This window comes from Westerdykella ornata (genome assembly GCF_010094085.1).
Source record: "Westerdykella ornata strain CBS 379.55 unplaced genomic scaffold EI97scaffold_32, whole genome shotgun sequence".
NCBI classification, from domain to species: Eukaryota; Fungi; Ascomycota; class Dothideomycetes; order Pleosporales; family Sporormiaceae; genus Westerdykella; species Westerdykella ornata.
The window spans coordinates 132,100-144,654 of NW_022986882.1; the positions used below are offsets into that span (position 1 = coordinate 132,100).

The window sequence follows — 12,555 nt, forward strand, 5'->3', positions numbered from 1 at the left end:
CGAAGCGCCTTGAGGGTTTTGTTGGTGGCATACTCCGTAGATATGTGTCGGCATGGCGGCGGCGGCGAAGTGCAAGTTCTTTGTTTCCCTCCCAAGCCGCCCTTGCAAGGTGCAACAATCGCGGGAGAAGAAGAAAGCATAATCGGTCCTCATTTGAGGGAGGGGAGATTATCTCGGGGTTGAAAATGAAGGTGAAAAGGAACCCTATTCGAGGAAAGGGCCGACTTATACATAGTGTTTTTGAAAGGCGCCGTTGTTCGCACGGATTTGATCAGTCAGGCTAGCGGTGAGCTAAAGTGCGCGTTCCTTAGATATTTAGTCTTGCAATCCTGCACATTGGATTTACCTGGTGGACGGAGAGATCCGATCTTCTTATCCCGCCACCACCTCTCACACAATGCCCCACGCGCCATAGTGCCTCTCGGCCCTCCCAAGTTCAATGAAAAACCTGAACTAAGAGGCACGCTTAGCACGTGGGGCGGGTAGCTGAAATCGTCCCGCGTTGGCCGCCGAAGCAGAGCGAAACCTGGCGGGGAATGGACTTATAATTGCACTTGCATTGACGCGGCAACTTGACGGCTGGTATGCTAAACGGACGACGTCGTCCCATACCCGTTGGTCTGGGTTTAGGGACATGCTGGACCGTAGATCAATACATCTAGACTTGGAGATCGTCCCAAGGGGCAAAGTGAACATGAATGATGGCTTTCTGCGGGAAGTTGGGCTCGAGAGTCCGCTAGTGAGGTACGATCACACATAGGAAATTGATCAGGGGACCTTCCGGCCCGTTCATAACATAAGGACTCGTCCTCCCAGATGCAGGTTTCAAGCGGGGTTGAAGCCATTTTCCACATTTGGCATTGCGGCGACGTCGTGGCTTCTCGAGCACGCTCCCGCCACGCGTCGCGTGGAAGCCCGACTGCCACAGAATCATCTTTTCTTCCACGACCGCAAACCTCCTACTCGTTGTCCAGAACATGTGATGGGAAACGCTGGCTTCTTGTTGTGATGATTGGATGTATCGGCGATGTTTTTTTGTGCTGAGGGGTGAACTCGGCTCAAGTTGTTCGAGGGATCCTGTGATGGAGTTCTTTGTTCGACGTTGGTGCAGCTTCTGACTGGTTGACTTGCCACGAGGGAGATATTGAGAGCGCAAGCCTCGCCGAGAGATTCCACTGCGTCGGAAAACAGGTCAAGTCCAGAGCTCCCTCAGCGACTGTGTGGCTCGGCCAACGTGTGTGTAACGCTGCTAAACCACGCAAGGAGATAACAACACAACCATGGATGCCACGACGATGCTGTTTCTTTGTCGTGGAGCCGTACGTTATGCGGGAAGGAGTGACGCTATAACGATTTGGTCTCAGTTACCAGATTACCTGATCGGTGTGCAATTGCAGAGGCATAAGGGATCCAGCTGTACGGACACTCGCCGCCACGGGGACCGCGGAGTGCGCTCCAGACGGTGTGGAAGAAGGGTAGAAATGAAGCTCGCCAGCAGAGAGCAGAGGCTTTGTAAATGCCATCTGCCGCCGCAGGCATTTATGATTCTTAACTGACGCCTGCCACGTCCACGGATTTCCCACCCCTCGCCGCAAGCGGAACTTCGTTACTCAGGTTTGCTACACTACTAGTAGTACACCTGCCCTTCTGGCTTCGCCTCTGGTAGCCGCCAGAGACAATGCCGCCATGGTTCAGCGCGCGCAGATTGTGCTGAGCCGGTTGGAAAGTGATAGAGGACGGCTTGAGGGCGGTGCCCTGGGTACGATGAGCAAGAGCAGCGCAAGCAGCCCGCCCAAGGCTATGCGGTCGAGTTCGACGTCAACGATCACCCGATTTCCTTCAGCAACTCCGTCCACACAGTCAGCACCGGTTGACTCTCCTCTCGAGTCGAGCGGCTCCAGGCGGCCCTCCATCATAAGCCGCCTGAAGTCGTCCATCAGCACATTTTCCACGGCCACTGGCGGTCCCCAGCGATTAGCTGTCTCACCAGAAGATTTCCTGAGTCTCCCGGAGTCTCCAGAGAAACGTTTCATAGACTCGGTGGGTATGGTCATCCCCGGGGTATGTGATAGGAAGCAGTGCTCCCACCCGCTCGCACATTTCGTCATCAACTGGAGGCTCTGCAATCCAATCGAGTATACCACGGCACTGGCTGACCATGGAATCACCTTCTCGGATTACACCCTCCTCCTTGCCGCACTGGCCAATTTTCTTGAAGACATGCCTCCCGAGCCGAAGCCAAAGAAATACAAAGTAGAATCAGGAGAGCAGTTCGGGAAGATAAAGCAGCAAGCGGCGCAGCTAGACCGACTCCTGCGGGACATCACCCACAGCTGGCGGACTCGAGGAGTGCCAGTGATGGTCTGCGTCCGATCTTTCGCTCTCTTCACTCCCAATCGCGTCTCGGAATCCCACATCCAAGTCCTCCACGTACCATTCCCTCACGAGTCCTCGCCGCGCCCTTCCGAAGAGCGCATATCCTCCGATCCCTTCGAGATCCCATCCCTAGCCCAAGAGCAAGACCAAATCAGCGTCTCGACCCCCCACCGCAAGACCGGCAGCCAACCCCAAACTCCCGTCCCAACCGGCACCGCACTCTTCCACCACCACCACGTCCAACTCAAAGACCGCACCCGCCCCTGGCCCCTCTGGCCCAACGCGATCCCCACCTCGAAACGCGGCCTCATCGACGCCCAAGCCGACCGCTACGGCCTCGACCCCTACTTCCGCGGCTACATGCGCGCCAACGTCGACTCGCGCACAAACTCGGTCAGCTACGCCAAATTCATGATTGAGCGCGAGAACAACCCCTTCATCAACTCCCGCCTCGACTACCTCGCCGCGCCCTCGCCCGCCAAACTCCTCCGCTCCATGCTCGCGCGGCCTCGCTGCCCCCGCACCATCTGGCACGAGCAGCTCAACGCCAGCCACGTCAACCGCGAGCGCTACGAGCATAATCGCCGGCTCGAGTGCCGCAGGACCGTGGAGTCGGGCTCGCGGCTGCGGATCGTTAGTTTTGCGTTTAGACACCCGCTGTATCCTCCTCACACCCCGGAAATGACTGCCTTGGGTCTCAGCAAGGACGCGTACGAGAATATACTATCGAGCATCGAGGAGATACGGAACCATGAGCGTGTCACCACGTGGAAGTGTATGCCGCACTTCATGTGCAGCTTATCCTTCCGCGGTCGTCGCAGCACCGAACAGGCGCTGGCAAAAGTCCGCGAATACATCCGCACGCTGAACAAACCGCAAGGAAAGGTGATCTGGACGATTGAGGAAATCCCCGGAGTGTATGACGGGCTGCCTTTCAGGAGCGGTAAGCAGTGGGAGATTAGCGCGTGGAATAATGAGGATCAACTTGAACTGCTGCTGCAGTTAGAGCGGTGGGGGTTAGTTGAGCAGAAGTACGGCACTGAGGATGAGGAGTAGGTTGGGGTTCGACCAACTGGATGGTGGAAATGGTAACGTGTAACGACTTCTTTTCTCTGTTACTTACCAAGGAGTCTTTGATACCCGACCACGCCTGGTGCAGTACTAGGCCGAAGCTTTGCATAAGCGTTTCAGTTTCAAGCTGGACGCCTGATAGGGGAAGGGATATTATTAATCATACCAAAAGTTCCAAATCACATGTTCCCCAACATGGAGAGGGCTACCTCCAAGTGCTCGTGCTGGCGTTCTTCCGCCCTATACTCCCTCTCATACAGCCAGAGTGCACCACACTGTTATCCGGATAAACTCGAATAGCGCTACCGCCAAATCTCTTGTGGCAAACAGCGCAATGTCTCTCTTCATCAATGACAACTCTCCTGTTTAATCCACCGGGTATCTTTTTCCCGCGTGCGTCTACCCTGCCTTCGCCCAGCAATACCGCCGTCTCGACAGCCACTTTCTCCACGCCCCGCAGGCGCGCCACGATGCGTTCCTCGTTCATGACGGAGTTGGCACTACGTATACGGCCGCGGAAGTAGGACTCCAGTTCCTTAACTGGTAGAGTCGGGGGCACAAGATCCAGCGTCGTCGAAGCTGGAAGCCGAGCCCCATGCTTGCTCAGAAGATCTAGCGCTGGTGGCCAGTTGGGTTGATGTGGAGGTGGCGGAGTCAGATAAAGGGAAAGCAAGGTATGGTATATGGAGGGTTCGGCGTCTTCGGGGTCTTGGGTAGGTGGCACCTGCGATACGCCATGAGAGGTCTTTGTAGAAGACGATGGTTGATGTGCGCTCATATAGATTTGGTTGCAGTATCTGGATCTGGTCAGCAATTCAGCACAGCTTACGCCTGCGTCGCTCTTACTCCTCAGCCTTCTGATAGTCCTTAAGCTGGAAGACGTATATTTGTAAGGCTTGCTTATGATTGCCCATTTTGCTCAACACGATAGCACGTGCCTCATAATAGTCCGGTTCTGGCAAGGGGTCAGCTAATGCATGGCCCAGCAAAGCATGAGGTAATACATACCATCTGCAGGCAACTGCTTGAATACGCGTACTTTGTTGTACTGAGCGCTGCTCTTGAGAAAGCGCTGAAGTCGGTCCTGCCACTGGGCCCTCTCTTCGTCAGAGTCGAACGCATCGTGACCTGATTTCAGACGTTCAAGGAATAAATCGATGAGCCGCTGATGAAAGTCTGGTGTAAGATCATTGAGCTCCTCGATGATGTGCTCCAAGTACTGGACAGCCAGCTTCAGGTCAATCTTCTGGAGGAAGTCGAGGACTCGATGCCTGGGCAGGGTTTCTGCATTTTCCGTATCCGCCAGGAACACTTCCATACCTAGTGCAGGGTCGGTACGTAAGGGCCATTCTGCAAACTCAAGAATGAGATCGATCATCTCTGGTGGTAGTTGCTGCAGATACCCGACGGTCCTCTGAGGTCCTTGGAGAGCCGGTGTCACTTCCTCGTCGGCTTCGTTTTTACCGAACTTCGCAAGAAGCTCCAGGGCATGGCGATGCAGTTTCTTCCCGTGTAGGAAGTCGATGAGATCGGCATATCTCCCTGTCTCATATAGCTTCTCGTTCACTACGTCCGGCTCGCAGAAGTTGGGAAGACGGAAGAGGGGCCCCGCAAGGCTCGGACTCGCAAGCATGTAAGCTCTGAAAAGTGTGGTGTCGACCAATTGCGCCACATCCAGCAGTTTCCTGGCCCAGTCGATGGGCTCTGCGGGCGACTTTCGCTGTATGAAGTAATGAAAAGGAGGCTTATATTCCTCTGGCTGACTTTCGCTGGGAGGAGGGAGAGGTTCTTTGAGGTTGCCATCGATGTTGATATAACGCTTGATTTGAACTCGGCATTGTGCAAGGAAAGATTGCAATGCATGCACAGCAAGCTTCAAATCTTTCCCTTCCAGCGGTTTTTCCGGTTGAGTTGACTCCGTTGCTTTCCCCTTGGCTCCGCCACTCTCAGAACCATCGTCTTTAATTGATGATCTAATGGAGGATGCGTCCCCGTCGACCTTCTTGTGGACTCCAGTCAGTCTGCCCATCATGGAGCGGCCGATTGTAGACGCGGGTGTATGCACCGAATCCTTACTCTCATCGCCTTTCCCGTCGCTGGTTGACTCCTCAAGATCCGCCTCGCTTTCCGAAGCCTTGACGCTCTCCACAGAAGACAGATCGCCAGCTATAGACTTTGGATATAGTGCGATCACTCGCTCCGGAGGAGCTTTGGCTTCAGTAAACAGATCCATGGCCTCGCGATATTTGCGTTGTTCGAACAGACTCTGAGCCTTGAGGATCATCGTTTCGCGCACCATACCCTCTTTGTCCTGAAGCAGGGTGTCCTCCAGCATGCCGAGAAGACTGAGTGCTTCATCATACCGTCCATTCTTGACCAGCTCATCGATCTGTGACTCGTAGTTGTGGGCGCCCATCCTCCATATGCACCGATCACTGGCCACTAGGAAGCCTTTTCCGGCATGTGCTAAGCTGATATTCGGTTGCGGGACGTGCATGAAGGTTGCGTTGGGAAGTGCGATCGTCTGTAACAAGCTCATGGTGTCAGGATTCCGGACCTCGAGACCCCCTTTATGGGGTGCTTGCAATGCGAGCATGTATGGGTATGAATATGCAATGGCTTCCGGTGCGGATGGCCATGGGACCTGTCGTTTGGGAAGCGCATTCCCGTCAGTATCGATGAAGAGGCTGTTCACGTCCTTTGCGAGGAGCAGTTCTCCCTCTCCAAGGCGCGTGGCTAGAGGTTTCGGAACCCAGCTCGCCATTCCCATGTATCCCATGCCGGAGGATGACACAGCCCCGAATCTGGTCCCCCCTTGGCCACCAGTTTCCCCCAGCGGATTAGGTTTGACGATATCCTTCACTTCCTGGCTTTCAATATCCACCATAACAAACCCAGGATCCATCCCAGCTACAAGCTTCGTACCAGTAGCCCAAGTCAGGCTCTTGACAGCAGCGATCAACAGGATTTCTGTAGCCTCCCCATTGAGCTCCATATCTTGCCATGTCCACAATATGATCCTCCTCTTCGCGGCAACAGCAAGCCTGCTCACTATAGACGGTATTCCCGTGCTAGGATCCTTCACGATATTGCTAGTGACAGCAAAGGTGGTCGCTCCCTTCGTCTTCTCCAGCTTCTCCTGCAGCGCATACGTCTGGAGGTCGTGGATCGAGACATGGTTATCTGACAGAGACACCAGTATATTGGCCTCCTTGATAATGGCTAGTTGCTGAATGGGGCGCCTGGAGAACTTCTCTTCCTCGCGCAGGAGGTCCGCAGGCTTAACTCGGGGGACAGCATCGTCGGTGCGGTTCGGGGATTCGGCGTCGTGGCCATTTACTTCGCCGTCGCGGTCGCCATTCTGTTCGCTCCCCTCTTCATCGTCCGTCTCGTTGACACGGTAAATTCGCAGAGAGCCTGTGTTCAGCCCTACGAGTACACGATCGCCTGGGACCTGTTAATCGGCCGTCAACATTGGCGCCACAGCTTACGTACCGTAGGCAAGAATGGACTCGATCTTGCTCTTGTCGCGCTGCTTAAGCTCGACAATGGGCCGAGCTGTGAATGCAGATAGCATGGCGCACAATTTCCATCATATATAGCGCATGTTGCGGGTTGGGGACGCGTGCGTCTGGAAGACTGCTACAGGAGCACCACTGGCGCAGCGTCATGTCTGGCACCTGGGCCGAGGTTTCGATGGCCCGTGCGCAAAATCACGTGCATGAACATTCACCCGCCCACCTCCTATTTCACTTACGTTACTCTGAGACGAACGCTCGAAAGAAAATATACTGAGGGTGTCTCTAGCTATAGCACAGTACTAAATGTTGTATAGAATTTTTAATACGTACGCTAATGACGTTTAATGCTACAATTAGTCTAGCCCTGCAGGTCCACGGGTACTAGCTGTAGTGTAAGAGATCTACAGTAATCGTGTTCGAATACTATAGTTTTCTACAATCCTAGACCTTGGGAATCTCAGGCAAATACACCTGGGTGTCCTCGCAGCAACACACACATGATGTTTGTGTAACAGAAGTTGATCCAGTTAGACATTCACCGGCTTACCGTATACAGTTAAGCCGGAATTCTAGTACCGAGTCTCTCTCAAAGTCCACCACTCCCCACAATCATATTTCCTTATCATACCAAAGCAACCCTCCTAAAATCGCTCCTTCAAGTCATCCTCCGCCTGATACCCCTATATACACGCCTCCGCTCCTTATGAAAATCCAAGTCGTGAGAGCCACCATGCCTTACAACCCCAAAATCGGCACACCCATCACCGCCCTCGACACCCCTTCCATGGTCGTCGACCTCTCCCTCATGGAATCCAACATCGACAAACTCTTCTCCCACCTCCTCACCACGGGCATCCGTATCCGCCCGCACCTCAAAACCACCAAATCCGTCGCCCTGGCCCGCAAACTCGTTGCGGCGGGCGCAACAGGCGGCTGCGTGGCCAAACTCAGTGAAGCGGAGGTCTTCACGGATCAGGGATTTACGGATTTGCTGATTACGACGGTGGTAGTGGGGAAAGTGAAGGTCGGGAGGTTGGTCGAGTTGTGGAAGAGGAATAGGGAGGTGAGGATTGTGGTTGATAGTGAGGCGGGGATTAGGGGGATTGAGGAGGGGATGAAAGAGGCCGGGGTTCAGGAGGGTAAGATTATGACGCTGTTGGATTTGGATGTAGGGTTGCATAGAACGGGGTGTCAGCCCGGGGAGGAGGCCTTGAGGTTGGCGAGGTTGGTGAGGCAGAGTGGGTATCTGGAGTTGATTGGGGTGCAGGGTTATGAGGGACATTTGCAGCATGTTCATTCGAAGAGTGAGAGGAGGGAGAGGTGTTTGGAAGCCATGAGCATACTTACGAAAACCGCCGAGGCACTGCGCGAGGATGGTCATGCAATTCGGGTTGTGACCACGGGTGGGACGGGGACGGCGGAGTTCTGTGTTACGGTTCCTGGAGTGACAGAAGTCCAACCGGGATCGTTCTTGTTCATGGATACGGATTACCGAAATGCGGTGGGAACTCACTATTCCAACAGCCTAACCATCCTGGCGACGGTAATCAGCAAGCAAGGTCCTAAGTGCGTGACCATCGACGCGGGCTTGAAGTCTCTTACTACGGACAGCGGCCTGGCAGAATGTAAAACGCCAGGTTACACTTACGGGGTACTTGGAGATGAACACGGATCGCTGAGTTGGACTGATGCCCCGGATCTGGAGATCGGCGATAGGGTCGAGATGATCCCGAGTCATATCGATCCTACCATTAACTTGCATGACTCCTATTATGCGCACAGGGATGGAATCGTTGAAGAAATTTGGTCAGTAGATGCCAGGGGAAAGGTGCAATGATACAAGGCGCCGCCACCAAAGACTGGACAATGATTTCATGATGCCGAATTTACGCTTCCAAGGACCAGGTATGTGCGACGGTAAAAGAGCTTTACATACCAGCTATATAAGAGACTATATAACGAAAGACTCAATGCCACAAACGGTATCACTAAATATGTGCAACGAAAAACTCAATACCAGAAATGGTACCCGCAAGTCATGAGAGACCAAACATGTGCAACGAAAGGCTCAGTATCAGAAATGGGATCTGCCAGTCCATTTCTGCCTAGCCCAGAGCTTCCTGACCTTGTATGTCGAACGTGCCTGCGATGCTTAGGTTATGCACCATTAGTAGGGGTTGGTGCTGGCGTTGCTCACGCCGTACAGTCCGCAACTGTCGCTCGTGCAGGCCCAGGTTGGATGGGATTGCAACCCGGCAGCTTATCCACGGGTGACTGGTTCTCTGGAGGATATTCGGATGCCTTTGCCGAGCAAGCCACGAACTCTTCATCTTCATTCCTGTTCACATTCTCAGTTCCGAAACATTGCTCAATATCTTGTTGAGCACAACCGCAACCGCATTTGCAGTAGCCATCCGCAGCCATAGCTTTACTGAGGACGCCTTTGACCCAACCGTTGAGAAAGTCAGCGTGGAAACCCAGGCCCGTGGGGTCCCCATTCGACAGCACCCATGGGTTGTCCTCCGCAGTATAGTGGCCATCAAACGGGGAGGTGTCGTACCAAAACTCTGCCAAGATGGTGGGGAACCGTGCCGCACGATGGGTCTCAGGACACGCTTCGATGTTTTTCCCGTCCGCAGAAGGGTATGCCATATGAGCATGGGGGTTTGCGGGATCGATATCTTTGCCATTCCAGCAAGCTGGGAAGGTGAGCTCACTGAAGAGTCCTTGTGTGCAGGATGTTATCCCTTTAGGGAAACCGGCGGAGTCAACTCGAGCGAAATTCTCGCCCAAGCAGGCCCATTTCACACCTGCAGGGTTGTTGCCGTCGTCCGAACGTTTGAATGGGTCGCCAGCAATCATGGAGAAACTCTCTGGGAATTCGGTGACGTTGGCATGGTCCAGGCCGTCCATGAATTTATAATACAGCTTGACGAATCTGTCCGGGACACGATAGAAGCCAGTGTTGTTGCCGTTCCAGTACAAGGTCGGGCGCCAGTATATGCTCTTATCGGGTTTGATGCGGGCAGTTGTGCAAGAAGAGCTTTGGGCGGCACCCGGTCCCATGGAGGCAGCAAGAGCGTTTCCACCATCAAAAGAATGAAGATGAGGACTCTGAGTACCTGGATACAAGGCAGGGTCGAGGCGCTGATAACTCAGTGAAGGCCCTGCTCGGTTGTAGAAGCTGAAATAAGGTCCATGACAATCGAACTCCTGTGCGGTGACGATCGTGGCCAACGTGGCCAAAATGGCCATAATCAGAGACAGTATGATACAAATCATGGCGTGTAATTAGGTACTGGCCGGAAAGAAAACGTGAATGGAAAGACTCGGATGACTGCTCTTGTGGATGACTGATCTGCTACCACCAGCAACTAGGAATAAGTACAAAGGAGGAAAGGTAGAAAAAGAGGTGGTTATCAAGCCGTTCCAAAGGGCAGATTATATTGTTTATATTCGATGCCAAATCTGGCAGGATGCGTGAGCTGACTGAAATGCCGAGTGGGCGCTTCACGAAGGATCGGGGGCTGTAGCGGTTAGCAGCCGCAAGCAGTTCACCAGCAGAGGATATCTCTCGTCATTCACACGTGGGATGCAGGCGGCTCAAGCTGGATGACATTCGCGTCGGAGATCGCTGACAGGAGCAACACACGAAGGAGTGAAATGGATGATTTCTGAAAGTCAGACAGCCTTGAGGCAAAACTTCCCGGTCGTCAGAGGCAAGCAGCATCGGGCAGCGACCATGTTCATATACTCGACCGTGGGCGTTCTGGCCGCGGAGAATCACACTTGTCTCATACCTAAGTACGTCTTGAGCCGCAACGCGCTGCTTCTACGGCGTTTAGGCGTTGAGCAGATTGAGCAGATCGCGTGGGAGTTCGCGGAAGCGATGTTAACACTGGTCGAGAGGAAGGGGAAAGCCGCGTGTCCTCGAGTTCAGAGGGACCGCATCGGTGTGATGCACTGAGACAGAGGCTCCGACATGCACCGTGGGCGGGCGCCATCGCGGGTCTCGCTGCTGTGCTGCGGATGTTTTTCCTTCACCAATGTCCATGTTTTTGACTTGGGCGCCCGCCATGGCCAGCAACCTTTTCTGAGGATGGTAAGGCGCAGACTGAACGTTTGCTGTTCGGGGCGGGAAAACTGGCGTGTCATCATGGGCGTTGAAGAAGGCCACCTCCGAGACGGCAATCTCAGAAAGGTTGAGTGGAGGAGGATTTGTTGATGGGGCCGGAAGTCGTGTTTTGGGGCGTTCAACAACATGCTGCTTACGTCATCTGATCACATGTCATTCCCCTGCCGGGTTCCAAGGTTAGCTCCGGTTGGGAATTCATTTCTCCACCTCATCGCACACTTCTTCCCTTCTCGCAGTGCATCTCGACCTCCGATCAAAGAAATCATGGAACACGCGCCTTGCTCAACAAGAACGAGTCCTGCTGACAAGCCCATTCGGGGGAGCACTAACCAAGCCTTCCCAACACAAAGTGGCATCCAGCACGGTCATCAGAAACATGGACCCGGGCGCTGGGGTGGCACTGCTGCGGCACTGCTGTCATATGTGCCTCCTAATACGCCTCAGCGACAATCTAGGGTACGGTGCGCTTTCGGGGATTACTAGGTTTCGAAACCGATACGAGCCACACATAGTAGGTGTCCGTAACGGTGCCGCCCGCCATTACAACTCAGAGCTCGAGTGTTGATTGTTCAGTCTCTGCCAAAGACATCAACGAGGACACATATTCGAATCTTATCCGGATTTCTTCGACGACAACTGGCACAGTAGCGTCTTGAATTCCCCCAAAAACCTTTTAACTTATGAAGCAATGGCTATGCACCTCCCTACACACCCATTGGGAAGCAGAGACCCGACGTTACAACGACAGCCATTACAGGCTGTGGCTGGGTGAATCCTGCTCAAAAAAAATTCTTTCATCCGGACTGCCGAGTTGTGGGAATACTGTACCTACCAAGATGCCCGGAAGGTCTGCTCTCCAGTGACCCGATAGAGAAGTACTACGCTGAGCTCCCGCCTCTTCCAACTGTTCTGCAAAGTCATGCCGGTGAATCTGTCAACGAAACTGCAGAACCGTCTTGGACGTCCGCGGCTCATAGCTTTTCCGGGGACTTCTATGCCATTCAGGCAACATGAGGCTATGTACTTTCAGCTACGAGTGCAGGATTGTCCGATCTGGGCCTGGTCTGTCATGATCTCTCCTGCAAGTGTTTGCACACCGACACCCATGTCAGGGACCCCTGACCTGTTGACACCCTGTTCCAGCAAGCGTTTCCTTCCGATCAGTGTCCTAGGGGCCTGTTCGGTCGCAACTAGTGAGTAGGATCTTGGCTGCGGGAGAGGTGCTCGCGTAAGAGAGGGAGCTAGCTGGAACAGGAGTAGTAGAGTGAATTGAAAATAGGGGGTCTGTTCGGTCTGAGAGTGGAGTAGGCAGAGAGGCAGGCAAGGGACAGGTTCTAACTGGATCGGACAGCTGACTCAGCCCTGTGAAATGGCCTCGTGGAGGGCTACCGATCCCCTTTCCCCCTCAGTGGCAGTTTGACCTCCATTTTGGCCAAAATTCCCTGTTTTAGC

At 53.8% G+C, this 12,555-nt stretch overlaps 4 protein-coding genes across 4 annotated transcripts; 2 read left to right on the plus strand and 2 right to left on the minus strand.

Moving 5' to 3' along the window:
* Positions 1-1,587: 1,587 nt before the first annotated feature.
* EI97DRAFT_436534 (uncharacterized protein) lies at positions 1,588-3,664 on the plus strand. Its single transcript, XM_033799131.1, has 3 exons — positions 1,588-3,366; positions 3,500-3,548; positions 3,614-3,664. The coding sequence occupies exons 1-2, from the start codon at positions 1,687-1,689 to the stop codon at positions 3,539-3,541; spliced, it is 1,722 nt and encodes a 573-aa protein (XP_033650468.1). The 5' UTR covers positions 1,588-1,686; the 3' UTR covers positions 3,542-3,548; positions 3,614-3,664.
* Positions 3,653-7,024, minus strand: EI97DRAFT_452711 (uncharacterized protein; the record flags this gene model as incomplete). The annotated part of the gene is made up of 4 exons (XM_033800419.1): positions 3,653-4,244; positions 4,294-4,402; positions 4,456-6,894; positions 6,943-7,024. The coding sequence occupies 4 exons, from the start codon at positions 7,022-7,024 to the stop codon at positions 3,653-3,655; spliced, it is 3,222 nt and encodes a 1,073-aa protein (XP_033650469.1).
* Positions 7,025-7,404: 380 nt separating this feature from the next.
* EI97DRAFT_405343 (uncharacterized protein) lies at positions 7,405-8,942 on the plus strand. The gene is made up of 2 exons (XM_033796558.1): positions 7,405-7,470; positions 7,525-8,942. The coding sequence occupies exon 2, from the start codon at positions 7,672-7,674 to the stop codon at positions 8,803-8,805; it is 1,134 nt and encodes a 377-aa protein (XP_033650470.1). The 5' UTR covers positions 7,405-7,470; positions 7,525-7,671; the 3' UTR covers positions 8,806-8,942.
* A 240-nt stretch (positions 8,943-9,182) lies between these two features.
* EI97DRAFT_346919 (uncharacterized protein) lies at positions 9,183-10,172 on the minus strand (the record flags this gene model as incomplete). The annotated part of the gene is made up of 1 exon (XM_033794794.1): positions 9,183-10,172. A coding segment is annotated over one exon (990 nt), but the record flags the coding sequence as incomplete, so codon positions are not given.
* Between the last annotated feature and the right edge of the window lie 2,383 nt (positions 10,173-12,555).